This window comes from Podarcis raffonei, chromosome 8 (genome assembly GCF_027172205.1).
Source record: "Podarcis raffonei isolate rPodRaf1 chromosome 8, rPodRaf1.pri, whole genome shotgun sequence".
Classification (NCBI taxonomy): Eukaryota; Metazoa; Chordata; class Lepidosauria; order Squamata; family Lacertidae; genus Podarcis; species Podarcis raffonei.
This window is the reverse complement of record NC_070609.1, coordinates 41,378,927-41,393,441: the sequence shown is the minus strand read 5'-3', so window position 1 is coordinate 41,393,441 and position 14,515 is coordinate 41,378,927. Positions and strand designations below refer to the sequence as shown.

General features: G+C 44.2%; 1 protein-coding gene across 1 annotated transcript in view; it reads right to left on the bottom strand.

The window, feature by feature from the left end:
• The window catches only part of PKD1L2 (polycystin 1 like 2), a 57,140-nt gene that overhangs the window by 15,398 nt on the left and 27,227 nt on the right, over nt 1-14,515 (bottom strand). The window contains exons 29-31 of the mRNA XM_053399564.1: nt 2,685-2,905; nt 1,141-1,357; nt 213-441 (exon numbers count right to left, since the gene is read on the bottom strand). Coding sequence (XP_053255539.1) covers nt 213-441; nt 1,141-1,357; nt 2,685-2,905 — 667 coding nt within the window. The remainder of the gene's footprint in view (nt 1-212; nt 442-1,140; nt 1,358-2,684; nt 2,906-14,515) is intronic.

Genomic DNA, 14,515 nt, shown 5'->3' with positions numbered 1-14,515 from the left:
AAGCTTAGCTGAGTACAACCTGTGGCCCTATGGTGGATTTTTGGCCTCAGTTTTCCCTTCCCCAAACTGTAAACTCAGAATAACAGACCTATTTCATAGGAGTCCTATGAGGAAAAAGCCAACAAGATAAAGCTTGTAAATGTTCTTATGTAAGATAAATGCATGGGCAATGGCATGAGGCCCCTGGACCTTCCCCAAACTCATCATTTTACCTCTCGCTGATGGATGCTGCAGAGCACAGCTGGCTTTCCAGGAAGTCCTTCATGTGCCGAACCTGCCTCACAGCCTGGGAGTAGCTTTGTGGGCTCTGGAATCTATGAGGCCCCAACAGCTCCATCTCCATCTCCACATGCTGCAGCTGCATGTAGAGGCAGCGGTTGTAGTCTCGATGCTTCAGCCTTTCACCCACTCCTTTTTCTGGAGTTGGAGTCCTTGTCTTTTCTAGAGGGAGAGGAAAACTAAAACTTGTTTACTTGGAAATTAGAAGAACACAGTCATTTGCAACAGCTGTTTCATGGTGGAACGGACTCTCCTTCATGGGAGGCTTTTGAACAGAGGTTGGATGGCTACTTGTCAGGAACTCTTTTCCTGTAATTCCTGCATGTCATCTCGAACTCACCTTTTCTGTAAACTAGAATGCCTCAAACGCAGCAAACTTTCCCCATAGGGAGTTGCTCCACCCCTCGATCATTTTGCTTGCTCTTTTCCTGAACCTTTCGCAACTTTACACTGCGCTTTCTGAGTTAAGGTGGCCAGAACGGTACAAATGCAGTCACACCATAGATTTGTATAAAGGCAATATGATATTGGCAGTTTTATATTCAGTTATTTTTCTAATCATTCCTAACATGAAAGTTGCCCCTTTTCCACAGTTGCCTCACACTAGAATCCCAAGGTCTTGTTCCTGGTCAGCCACCAGCAGTTCCAACCCAATGAACATATGTGTGAAATTAAGATATATTTTTTGCCCCAACAGGCAGCAAAATGTCTCAGGCTGGCCCTGGTGAACTGTCTCAGAGAGTGAGCATGTCACCCGCTAGGACCGTGTTGCCTGCCAGATGGTTCTGTGTCCTTGGGAGCTGTTATCACCTTCACTTACCGGAATTTTGCCGCATTGGAAATTGCCAGCTTGTAACTTACCTTGTAAATCCACCAAGCCGAGGGTGATGATAATTGGATCATCTTTCTTCTTGCTCTCGTCATAAAATTCCTGTCCGATCCTGTTCTGCTGGCAGATAATGTCCTCAACCAAGGCCAAGAGCTTGTTGATGTCAGTCGATTTGCCAAAATCAGGGTCTGGGGAAGGCAATGGGGCCTTGAGGGTTTTGAACAGGGAGTTGGCAATTCGCCTGATATCCTGTATGGAATCAAAAGATATGATGGCAATGGGAAAGAAAATCAAAATTTGCCAAGATTATGAAAATACAATCTGTGTTGGTTTCTTGCAGAAAACATGCAAGGTTTTCCCCACCTTGATCCAGGCCCAAACCCTAAAAAACCATCCCCCCCAAAAGAAAGATGAACAGAATCTTGCAATTAGGGCACATGCTGCAGCTCAGTGGTAGGGCACCTGTTCTGCATCCAGAAGGCTCCAGTTTCAATACCCAGCATCTTCAGTTAGGACTGGGAGAGAACCCTGCCTGAAAGCACTGTACAGCAGCTGCCAGTCAGTGTAGACAATACTGTGCTGTATGGACTGTTGTGTCTGGCTCAGTATAAGGCAGTTTCCTTTGTTCCTATATACAGTACCAGGGATGTCCAACTCCCAACAGATTGTGATATACTCACAGTATAAAAAAACTGACCGTGCTCTACCCATTGTCATTAGATGAATCAAAGTTGTTGGGCTTTTTTGGAAAACCAAAGTTATTCAGTTTTTTTGGGAGAGGCAAAGTTGTTCAGCTTTTCTTAGGAAGCCAGAGTGGTTGAGCTTTTTTGAGGAAGCAGTAGTTGTTGAGCTTTTTAAGTTATTTTTTATTTTGGGGGGAAGGAGATCCAGAGATCGACCAGTATCTACCAGAAACACCCCACGATCTACCAGAACTTGAATTCCTTTTCCAAAGAAATAAAATGCTGGAGGAGATCATGAAACTGAGCCTATACTGCTCAGGCATTGTGTCCTTGATTGCACAGGCGCAGTGGAGCCATCAAAGGAGGATTTTGGGGTAGAAATCCCAGGCACCAAGGCAGTCTGCAAAACCAGAACAGCAGTTTACCAGATTCTCAAATCAAGAAATACACATTGCACTTTAAAGAATGGGGCGTGTGGGTGGATAAAATCATCATGCCCAGAGTCTTGTTTGATTGTTTATTTAAATTTAGGAGAGTTTATAAACCATTTCATCAGAGTCCCCAGTGTCAGGTGGAGCAACAGGAACATGAAAGCTTGCCTTGTTACCAGGTCAGGCTATTTCGTTCATGTAGGTCAGTACTGTCTCTTCTGACTGGCAGGATCTCAAACAGAGAACATAGGAAGCTTCCTGATATTTTCAAGACTGACTAGCAGTGGCTGCCAGAGTTTTAGGCAGGAGCTTGTTTTCAGCCCTACCTGAAGGTGCTGGGGATTGAAACTGCGACCTTCTGCTTTTGTCCTTCCCTGACCCTTCTAAGTGGAGATGGCACCTTCTGTAGGCAAAGCATGTTTGACTCAGCATAAGGCAGCTTTGTATAGTCACGTGGCTTGCCTTGATCACAGCCTCCGGAGTGAGTGACACATTCTGGGTGGCTTGGTGCAGAGGCGCAGGTAGGTCGGGGGACACTCGCCCACTTTTCCCTGGCTTCTTCTCTTTCTTAGGCTGAGACCGGATGTTCCTGAAGATCTGGACGATGAGCAAGTTGATGGGGAACATGAGGAGGGAGCTCTCAAAGCCAATCATCACCTCCTGCCACGTGAACTCTATTTTACCTGGCAACATCAGGTAGAAGAGAGGCTTTGCAGTTAGGGATCAGTTAGAATTTTCATTTTCTTTGCATTTTAATGAGAAACTACCTAATATGTACTTCTAGAACAACAGAGTCTTTCTTTCAGGAATAAAAACAAATTCACAGAAAACTGAAGACTGGGATGAAAGTCATTAGAACTACTATTTTCCTAAACCCATTCTCATTCTGCTTATTCCCTCTACTCTCCACTCTCTTGCAACAGCAACCAGCTAAATTCCTGTTAAAGTCCCAGCATTCCATACCTTAACACTCCAACATTCCAAACATATATGCAACATTCCTCCCTACCTAACATTCCATACTCCAAGCAAACTATCCTCCTTTCCTAATACAAATCCCAAATGTGGTTCATTAAAGAGGCATTTCAATTGCAAAATTTGGGATGTCAACACTCTGACCTGATGAATCCATGTTCTTTGCTTAAGAAGCTGAGTCATGCATGCTGGAAAGCTTTTCTAGTAAGCATCACACACTCAGAGTGATTCACATGGATAATCTCAGAAATCTTGCAAACAGCCCTGAAGAGTAGGCCAGTATGGTTATTCCCAAATAACCGAAGAAATGAACAAAGTAGCAGCCTGCTTAAAGTCACCTAGTAGTGATGCCAATCCAAAGCAAGAAGAACCCTTCAGATCTATAGAACCCCTTGCCAAGAATGTTGTTTTTGTTTCAAACATTGCAAATTTTGGATAAAATGGATTGTTTTAAGAAGTGGCAGAGAGATATCTCTAGTTTTGTCTGGCAGGGCAAGAAGCCTCGTATAAAATTTAAGATATTAACAGATGCAAAAGAAAGAGGTGGATTTGCCCTGCCAGACCTTAAACTTTACTATGAATCAGCCACATTTTGCTGGCTGAGAGAATGGCTGCTTCTTGAAAACGCTGATGTGTTGGATTTGGAAGGTTTCAATAATGTATTTGGTTGGCATGCATACTTGTGGTATGATAAGGTTAAACCACATAAAGCATTCAAAAGCCATATTGTTAGAAAAGCATTGTTTAATGTTTGGATAAGATATAAGGATTTGTTAGAAAATAAAACCCCAATATGGTTGTCACCAATGGAAGCAAAGGCTCAGAAAAAACTCAATATGGAGGCTAAATGGCCGAAGTATTGGGAAATTTTGGAACAAGAGGGAGACAGACTAAAATTGCAGATTTTTGAAAAATTAAAAAACAGAGTGCGAGACTGGCTCCATTATTATCAAACAATGGAGGCATATAATTTGGACAAAAAAATAGGCTTCCAAGTGGAAAAATCAAAATTGGAAACAGAACTGGTAGACTCTAAAGTTAAGAATTTGTCAAGAATGTATAACTTGCTGTTGAAATGGAATACTCAAGATGAAACGGTGAAATCTGCTATGATTAAATGGGCACAAGATGTTGGACATAATATTATGATGGCTGACTGGGAACAGTTATGGACCACTGGTATGAAATTTACGGCATGCAATGCCTTAAAAGAGAATTTAATGAAAATGATCTATAGGTGGTACATAACACCAGTCAAGCTTGCAAAAATTTACCATTTGCCTGATAATAAATGCTGGAAATGTAAGGAGACAGAAAGTACTTTCTTTCACCTTTGGTGGACATGCCCAAAGATTAAGGCATTCTGAGAGATGATCTATAATGAAATGAAAAAGGTATTTAAATATACCTTTCTGAAGAAACCAGACGCCTTGCTTCTGGGCATGGTTGGCCAATTGGTGCCAAAGAAAGAAAGAACGTTTTTTGCATGTTGAGTCCCACAATGCCACCCCCCCAAAAAAAATTCACACTTCACACATCAATTTTTGTTTAAGGTTTTTGGCATAATTTTGGCCACAACTTTATTCAAAATACAAAAAATGTGAGTGGTTGCTTAGGCATTGGTTATGACTATCTGTCCTTGCCCTCAGGGACAGAGCTGGCCTTCCGGACTCCGGCGGAAGCCAGCGTGGGAAACAAGTATTGGGTGAGGAAATGGAGCTGGGCAACAGTCCCTCACTTCTCACCCTCATGTTCCTGTGGGGCTTGCACGGCCCAAGTCCGACTCCGGGGACAAGGACGAAAAGAATGGCAAGCCCCTGGATTCCTTTAACGGAATTCCCTTTCCGCATCATTTGGAGGGATAGGCACTTACCCCTCCAAGAACCAATTTAACCAATGCCTAACCGCCAACCTTACAAGTTGTGACGATTTGCTACGCAGTAGGCAAAAACCAAATGGCACCAGCCAATCAGCCAAATGGCAAAATTCCTACCAGGCCCCCGCTCCAAGGCGGACGACCCCATGACAGGCATAGCAAGGTCAAGTGATCAAGAAAAACCACCCTATAAAAGGGAGGGAGGGCGGGTGATCCGGTGCAAAACGGCCAAGAGGACGTCCAACGTCTGGCCCCTGTATTTAAAGACTCTTACCCCTCCTCCAAATTGGCAACAATCAAAACTCCCCAGCAACCCAAATTTAACCACTTAAAGGCTTGGGTTCCTTACCAAATTTGCCTAGTCACTGCAGGGTGGCTTGTTCCCCCAACCGCAACACGTGCTCTCTGTTAGGGAGAACACGCTTTGCGTGTTGAGTCCCACAATGCCACCCCCCCAAAAAAAATTCACACTTCACACATCAATTTTTGTTTAAGGTTTTTGGCATAATTTTGGCCACAACTTTATTCAAAATACAAAAAATGTGAGTGGTTGCTTAGGCATTGGTTATGACTATCTGTCCTTGCCCTCAGGGACAGAGCTGGCCTTCCAGACTCCGGCGGAAGCCAGCGTGGGAAACAAGTATTGGGTGAGGAAATGGAGCTGGGCAACAGTCCCTCACTTCTCACCCTCATGTTCCTGTGGGGCTTGCACGGCCCAAGTCCGACTCCGGGGACAAGGACGAAAAGAATGGCAAGCCCCTGGATTCCTTTAACGGAATTCCCTTTCCGCATCATTTGGAGGGATAGGCACTTACCCCTCCAAGAACCAAATTAACCAATGCCTAACCGCCATGGAGCCCACAGCTCACCGCCAAACCACTCACAGCCCCAGCCAAGACCTCAGCTTGGCCACCACCGCACCTATCCAAGCCTCATTCCCAGAAGCAGAAAGGTGCACGCCATCAGCTCGGAAAAAGGATGGCACCTGAAAAAGAATCTCAGGGTGAAAAAATCACATCTCCACCCAGCTCAACGATCTTTTTAGACACAGCAGAATTGATGCGCTTCCTGGCCCTTTCAGTGGCAGCTGGGCAACGACTACCCTTCCAAACACATCGTTGCAAAAGCTTTGACCAAAATATTTTTGCTGTCGGCACCACTGCCCGCAGCTTCTCCAGGTCACCCAAAATTGCAGCACGTGGTGAAAAAACAGTCCATGGAAACCAGGTCGTTCTCACCCAGCTGCACCCCAACAGCAGTGGGCGGCCCTTCCAGCAGCACCTGCCTCCGAATCAGTGGCAGGAATTCTGGCCGGCGCATTCCCCGTCTGGACAGCCAAGGCAACTGCACATGTGGAGGAAGGCCAAGACCCGGTCCCAATCCAGACTGCCGTGCACTGATGCCAGCCCAATGCATGAGGCTGTGCCCCACCATCCAGATGCGGACAGCTGCTAAACCTAAGATAAAACAAGCAAAAATTGAAAGACACCAATAATGTTAACGAACATAACCTTTGAATGCATTCAATTTCCAACGACCTGTATTTTATTTCCACTGCCTTATTAACACGCTTTCCGGCCTTCACGGTGGTAGTTTGTCTAGGCATTGCTTCCCAACCAGCTGCACCTGACCTCAGCAGGGCACCACTGACGACTGGGCCCCACCATATCGTCAGTACCAGCAAACATTGCGGGGGAGCAATGAATCCCAAGGCAACCGCATCCCGCCAGGTGTCGTTCCCCATAGGGGAAAGATGCGCCCCATCTGCCCTAAAGAGGGCAACAGCCTTGAAGAAAATAGCAGGGTGCAATATTACAGAACCACCTAAAGCAAGGACCTATTTTATTTGTTATTTTATTTTATTTACTTTATTTATTTTATTCTATTGTCCACCACCTTATTAACATGCTTTCTGGCCTGCTCGGTGGTAGTTTGTCTAGGCATTGGTTCCCGACTAGCTGCACCTGACCTCAGCAGGGCAGCACTGACGACTGGGCCCCACCATATCGTCAGTACAAATAAACAGCGTGGGGGAGCAATGAACCAGGATCAGACTCAAGCTCACCCCCAAATGCTCCCAGGGACTCTTGCGTGGCCCCACCCCTCGAAAGGGGTCGACAAAAGCATGGCGAATCCTTGGATTCCCTTAATGGAATATCTTTGCGCATTGGAGGGAACAGGTGCTCCAACCCCCCCCCCTCCAGACCACCTTGAACCAATGCCTTAAATTATTTTGAGTCCAGGGAGAGCTGCCATCAACTCAATCCAAGCCCTCTTGCATGCAGGGATGCAGACTTATGCTGGAGGAAGACAGCAAACATTCTCGCCCAGCTGTACTACCAGCACTGCGGGAGGACCTGCACAGGTCACACTCGACCGCACCAAAGGAAGCATCTCCTCACAAAGCATTCCCCATCTGGACATCCAGTATATGTTCACATGGGCAGGAAGACTGAGATGGCACCGCAGTCCAAACTTGTCAACATGCTTGCCAGCCTAGTGTACAATGCTGTGGCCCAAATGTGCACAGCTGCTCCTATGGGGGGAAAAAAAAAAAGGAAATAACAGACAAGCATCAGCACAGACATCATTGTGACACTTCCTGATATAACCCTTGTCAGCATCAGACTTCCAATGACCCGTATTCACAATCCTGTCTCCTGACAGGCCCCCAGTGTGCAGCCTTTGCAGCAGCACCTAATCGTAAGGAATGAGGCGTGTTCAGCGGTAAGCAAGCCATAGGCCGTAATAACTGGTGCACGACGTAAGCACATTGATGCCTGGCTAATGGGAACCCATTTTCATGCACTAGGAGCGGGCCAGCCCCCAGGGAATAAAAAGCCAAATATTCTGTTATCCATAACCGGGCAAGGGCCCTCCTCACCTGTGGCGGGAAGCCTGATTGTGGCACTCCTGCCCACCAAGTCTGTTTTTGAGTTCCCAACTCTAATGACAAGCTCCAAAGGATAAGGAAAAGTCCTGAAGCAATAAGCCTCCAGACTCTCAGCCCCGTGCTGGCTCCAACAACCATTTCCCAACCCTCAGTGCAAAAATGCAATGGACTACTGAAAGGAGTCTCGCCTTGATCTTTAACCAGCAGACAAGTTTTAACTTGTTGAAGATACTGCATATGTAAAATTGACCGACTTCCTGCCCACTGTCCTATGAGGTTGGAGCCTATTCCAACCTTCCAAGGCCCTGCGCACTACAAACTTTATACAAGGGTCTCCGAAAAATAAAGCTTCAGTGTAACAGACATTGCAGCGGACTGAATTCTGATAGTTATAACCGCATGCCCAATCTGCAGCAGGTGGACCAAATACTGCAGGATCTGCTCAGAGGATGGGGGCCAATTCATCTGAATGGCTGAGGACTGCCAGCTTAAGGCTAAGAAATCCATCCAGGCCTTCCCATAAGAGCTAAAAGCAGAAGGGGAAATGGAAGCTGCTGCTCTCTGTAATTACTAATTGTTGTCAAAATGCCACCGGTGGTCTGGAAAAGTCTGGCAATAGCTGAGTCTGGAGCTCAGGATCTGAAGCGCTTCATCTGAAAATGGGATAGAGTGTCAGCGACATCATTAGAGGATCCCGTAATTTGGAGAGTAGAAAGCACAATATTAAACCTTTAGCGGCGCAGCTCGAAAGCATGAGCGGAGGGGCAGAGACTGTGCTAGAGCGTGAGGACTGTTTTGCCAAGACGCTCACCACTACCTGGTTAACAAACCAAAAGCAGATCTGATGGTCACTGAACTCCTCGGGCCACATGTGAACTGCTACTACAATGGGGAAAACTCAAGAAAAGTTATGTCACATGATTGCCTCACCACACCGGGCTTGAGGCCATAGCTTTGCACACCAGCAGCCCTTGAAATAAAAACCAAAGGGCAAAGATCCAGCAGCACCAGCATGAACCTGAAAATCCCTGTACGGGTTCAAGGTATCCTGCCATGGCGAACTACTATTGCATACATTCAGGAATTGCTACCATCGCCTGATATCTGCCTTCACCACACTTGGTAGGCGTACACAAAGGTAAGGGGACCTCAGGCCGTAGGCAGCCTGGCCTAGTGGGAAGATTAATCGGATCTGATGAAGCATCACTTGCTACAGAGGAAGTATTACAAAACAACTTCCTTCAAGGCAGACAGCTTCTCCATAGGCAAGTGGTATGTTTTAGCAACGATATCCAACTGGATCCCTAAATAAAATGGGAATATGGGCAAAAGGTATTGAGCTATTGCTTGCCAGCTTCCAGCCCCCGCTTGGGCAGGGGGCATCTTGTGCTGCCATCATGATATGTAAATTTACAGGGCCGACGCTGGCCAGAAGCCCTAAAGAAGTCCTGACAAAGCTGCCGCCAAGCCAGCTTCCTTTTCAGACACACACTCTGTGTGCAATGCAAAAACACACTCCGTGCAGTGCACACACACTCCATGCAATGCAACTACACACTCCGTGCAATGCAACTACACATTCTGTGCAATGCAACTACACACTCTGTGCAATGCAAAAAACACGCTCCGTGCAATGCAACTACACACTCAGTTCAATGCAACTACACGCTCCGTGCAATGCAAAAACACACTCCGTGCAATGCAACTACACACTCTGTGCAATGCACACACAAACCCTCCGTGCAATGCAGCTACACACTCAGTTCAATGCAACTACACGCTCCGTGCAATGCAAAAACACACTCCGTGCAGTGCACACACACTCCATGCAATGCAACTACACACTCCGTGCAATGCAAAAAGCACGCTCCATGCAATGCACACACACTTCATGCAATGCAACTACACTCCATGCAATGCAACTACACTCCATGCAATACAACTACACACTCCGTGCAATGCAACTACACACTCCGTGCAATGCACACACACTCTGTGCAATGCAAAAAACACTCTGTGCAATGCAACTACACCCTCCATGCAATGCACACACACTCTGTGCAATGCAACTACACCCTCCGTGCAATGCACATACACACACTCCGTGCAATGAAACCACACCTTCCGTACAATGCAACAACACACTCCGTGCAATGCAACTACACACTCCATGCAATGCACACACACCCTCCATGCAATGCACACACCCTCCGTGCAATGCAACTGCAAATCTCTCACGCAATGCAATGCAATGCAATTGCAGCCTGTGCAGCGCCGTGCCCTGCAACGCACAGAGCAAACTGCAATGCGGGCACGCAAAGGTGCTTTCTCCTACTTGCATATTGCAAACGTGGCGCCTGTTACATCCCTCGCAGTGAGGTAACCACCAAAAGGACCTAAGTGTCCAGGTAGAGCAATGGGGGAGCATGCAGCTGTCCCATACAGGGACCAATCCTGCAACCTAGGCATTACCGGCACTATGCGCTGACCCAGTGAAACCAATGCTTCATGGACCACATGGGGACACTATTCAGCCGGAAACGCTTCCAGGCCATTAAATTCTAGGGCAAAGCCCTAGGATCACCTGCTAAGCCAGGCATAAATGTTTCCACTGAAATAGCAGAGTTGAGGTAGCCCACAGCTTGTCCAGGTACCCCTGCTTGCCCTTTTAGAGGGAAGCACCCCTTCAAGAAAACCCAAAGTTCCTTTATCACGAATGGGCTGAACTACCCAGCAACAGAATAGCCCAAAAGGAGCAGTTTGTTTTGTTTTGTTATAACAATGGCTAAGAGGGGGATATGAACCCTGTCTCCCAGGTCCTAGTCCTATACTTTAGCCACTAAGCCACAATGGCTCGTCTCTAAAATGGCAGTCGCCACTATCAGGGCAAAACAAACTTAAAGAAAATAAACTTGTTCAGAAACAGCATAGTTCAAGAGCATATACAGAGTGCTCATAGTCCTTGGAGGCACAGGGAGCCCCTGGGGCCCTCTGTCTGCCTCAGATATACATTAACAGCAACTGGGCCTGCAAGCAGATACATTCCAATAGCGAGAATGAGTCACGTGTCACAGAGACTTAACAATTAACTGCTACCTGTAGCAGACTTAGGCTTGGAAGTTATGTGCAGGCCGAATAGGCCTCCCTGCTTCTGATCTTGAGAATCTTAGTCTCATAGCAATATTAAAGGAACTCAAAATAGTGCTCCCACCCAAGGCTATCTTAAAATTTGGCCAACAGCGCTGCACACACTCAAAATAAAGCCAACCTTCGGGGATACTATAACGAAAGTGATTCCACCTAAGCTGGGAACAGCCCTAACTAGCCCCACAATTTCAACAAGAGAAATGGGGGAAACCTTTTTGCAAAAGAAAGCCCCTAACGGGGGCTCTCTCCCTATTGGGAAAGGCAAGCCATAGATACAGGGAGAATCTTCCCACAGGGCAGGGTAAGGGGTGGGGGAGAAATTGAACAGGAAAGGGGGGGAATTAAATTATTTAAGGGACTAGAGAGGATTAAAAGGAAAGGGGAAATACAGAAATAAAGAAATGTAACCAGACAATGAGAAGATTGTCCAAGTGCTCCATGTGATCCGGTGCAAAACGGCCAAGAGGACGTCCAACGTCTGGCCCCTGTATTTAAAGACTCTTACCCCTCCTCCAAATTGGCAACAATCAAAACTCCCCAGCAACCCAAATTTAACCACTTAAAGGCTTGGGTTCCTTACCAAATTTGCCTAGTCACTGCAGGGTGGCTTGTTCCCCCAACCGCAACACGTGCTCTCTGTTAGGGAGAACACGCTTTATGTATGCCACAACAGCAGCAGGAATACTTATTGCAAAGTACTGGAAGACGCAAGATCTACCCACCAGGGAAGAATGGCAGATGAAACTGATGGATTACATGGAAATGGCGGAAATGACTGGCAGAATCCGAGACCAGGGAGAAGAGTCGATGGAAGAAGATTGGAAAAAATTTAAAGTATATTTAAAAAAAACATTGTAAAATTAATGAATGTTAGAAAGATGATGGAATGGATTTACATGGTCTTAGCAGAAAGGTTATAAAGAATTAAGAAAAGGACACGACAGGGGTGCCCTATCTCCCCATTACTTTTTATATCGGTCCTGGAGGTTTTGCTTAATATGATCAGGAGGGATCAGTTGGTTAAAGGGATTCAGGTCGGAGTTAAACAATACAAACTGAGAGCATTTGCAGATGACCTAGTACTTACATTGCAAGAGCCAGAAGCTAGCACGAAAAGAGTTTTGGAAATAATTCAAGAGTTTGGTCAACTGGCAGGATTTAAACTGAATAAGTTAAAGACTAAGGTATTGGAGAAAAATTTAACACAGATTGAAAAAGAAAGGTTTCAGAATGAGACGGGGTTGACTGTGGTTAAAAAAGTGAAATATCTGGGTGTGAACATGACAGCTAAAAATGTGAATTTATTTAAAGATAATTATGAAAGAACTTGGTCAGAAGTGAAAAAAGATCTGGAGATCTGGTCAAATCTGAAGCTTTCCTTGTTAGGTCGAATTGCAGTTATAAAAATGAATGTATTGCCAAGAATGTTGTTTTTGTTCCAAGCATTACAAATAATGGATAAAATGGACTGTTTCAAGAAGTGGCAAAAAGATATATCTAAATTTGTCTGGCAGGGCAAGAAGCCCAGAATTAAATTTAAGATACTAACGGATTCAAAGGAAAGAGGGGGGTTTGCCCTGCCAGACTTTAAATTGTACTATGAAGCGGCAGCTTTCTGCTGGCTAAAAGAATGGCTGCTTCTTGAAAACACAGACATTTTGGATTTGGAAGGATTTAACAATATTTTTGGGTGGCATGCATATTTGTGGTATGACAAGGTTAAAGCGCATAAAAGTTTCAAAAATCATATTGTCAGGAAAGCACTACTAAATGTCTGGGTTAGATATAAGGACTTGATGGAAAATAAGACTCCAAGATGGTTATCACCAATGGAAGCTAAGGCAGTTAAAAAGCTAAATATGGAGTCGAAATGGCCAAGATATTGGGAAATCTTGGAAAAGGAAGGGGACAAATGGAGATTGCAGAGTTTCGAAAAATTAAAAGGGAAGGTGAGAGATTGGTTACATTATCATCAAATAAATGAAGTGTTTAAATTAGACAGTAAAATAGGCTTCCAGGTGGAAAAATCAAAACTAGAGACTGAACTGTTAGAATCCAGTACTAAGAATTTGTCAAAAATGTATGATCTGCTGCTGAAATGGAATACACAAGACGAAATGGTAAAATCAAGTATGATTAAATGGGCTCAGGACATTGGTCATAACATTATGTTCGCTGATTGGGAAAAGTTGTGGACCACCGGGTTGAAGTTTACGGCGTGTAACGCCTTAAGAGAAAATATAATGAAAATGATTTATAGGTGGTACATAACCCCAGTCAAGCTTGCAAAGATCTACCATTTGCCTGATAATAAATGTTGGAAATGTAAAGAAAAGGAAGGTACATTTTTTCACCTCTGGTGGACGTGCCCGAAGATTAAGGCATTCTGGGAAATGATTTACAATGAACTGAAAAAGGTATTTAAATATACTTTCCCCAAGAAACCAGAGGCCTTTCTCTTGGGTATTGTCGGCCAGGGGGTGTTAAAGACAGATACAACTTTTTTTATGTATGCTACAACAGCAGCTAGAATACTTATTGCAAAGTACTGGAAGACACAGGATCTACCCACACTGGAAGAATGGCAGATGAAGGTGATGGACTACATGGGTTTGGCAGAAATGACGAGCAGAATCCGAGACCAGGGAAGAGAAGCGGCGGAAGAGGAATGGAAGAAGTTTAAGGATTATTTAAAGAAATACTATAAAATTAATGACGGTTAGAATGATGTTGGGTTTAAAATAAATGGTTACTATTAGTAATGGTTAAGACAGAGAAAATAAGGAAGACTAACATAAATTTATTATAAAATAAGGGAAGATTCGCTGAATAATTGTAAGAACTTGGAATACAGAAACGGGAAGCAAGAGGAAGTCGAGGAAGTAAGGTTTAAGAAATTAGGACATGAAATGGTACTTGTTCTTTGCTTTGTTAATGTTTCTTGTTCGTTTTTGTATGTTTTGTTTGTGTTAACATAAAAATTGTTTAATAAAAAATATTATAAAAAAAAATATAAAGAATTAAGAAAAAATGGATTGTTAATGGGTTAAAGTGTAAAATTTAAGGTTAAATTGCGTTAAGATAAATTATGGAACAAAATTTGAGAAAGAGGGAAAGGACTCGCTGAAACAATTATGAAATAGAATACAAAAAGGGAGGCGTGAGGAAGTCAAGGAAATAAGTAAATGAAAGATAAAGATATGAAAATACTGGATGTTAGTGTTTTTAAATGTTATTGTTTAGCTGTATTGTTTTTGGGTTTCTTTTTTTCTTTTTCTTTTTTCTTTTTAGTATTGTATTTTCTTTTATTTTTGAAGGATTGTAATCTTTTTTATTATTATTATTGTTTGTTTTTCTTTTTTTGTAATTGTTAAACTTTAATAAATATCTTTTTTTAAAAAA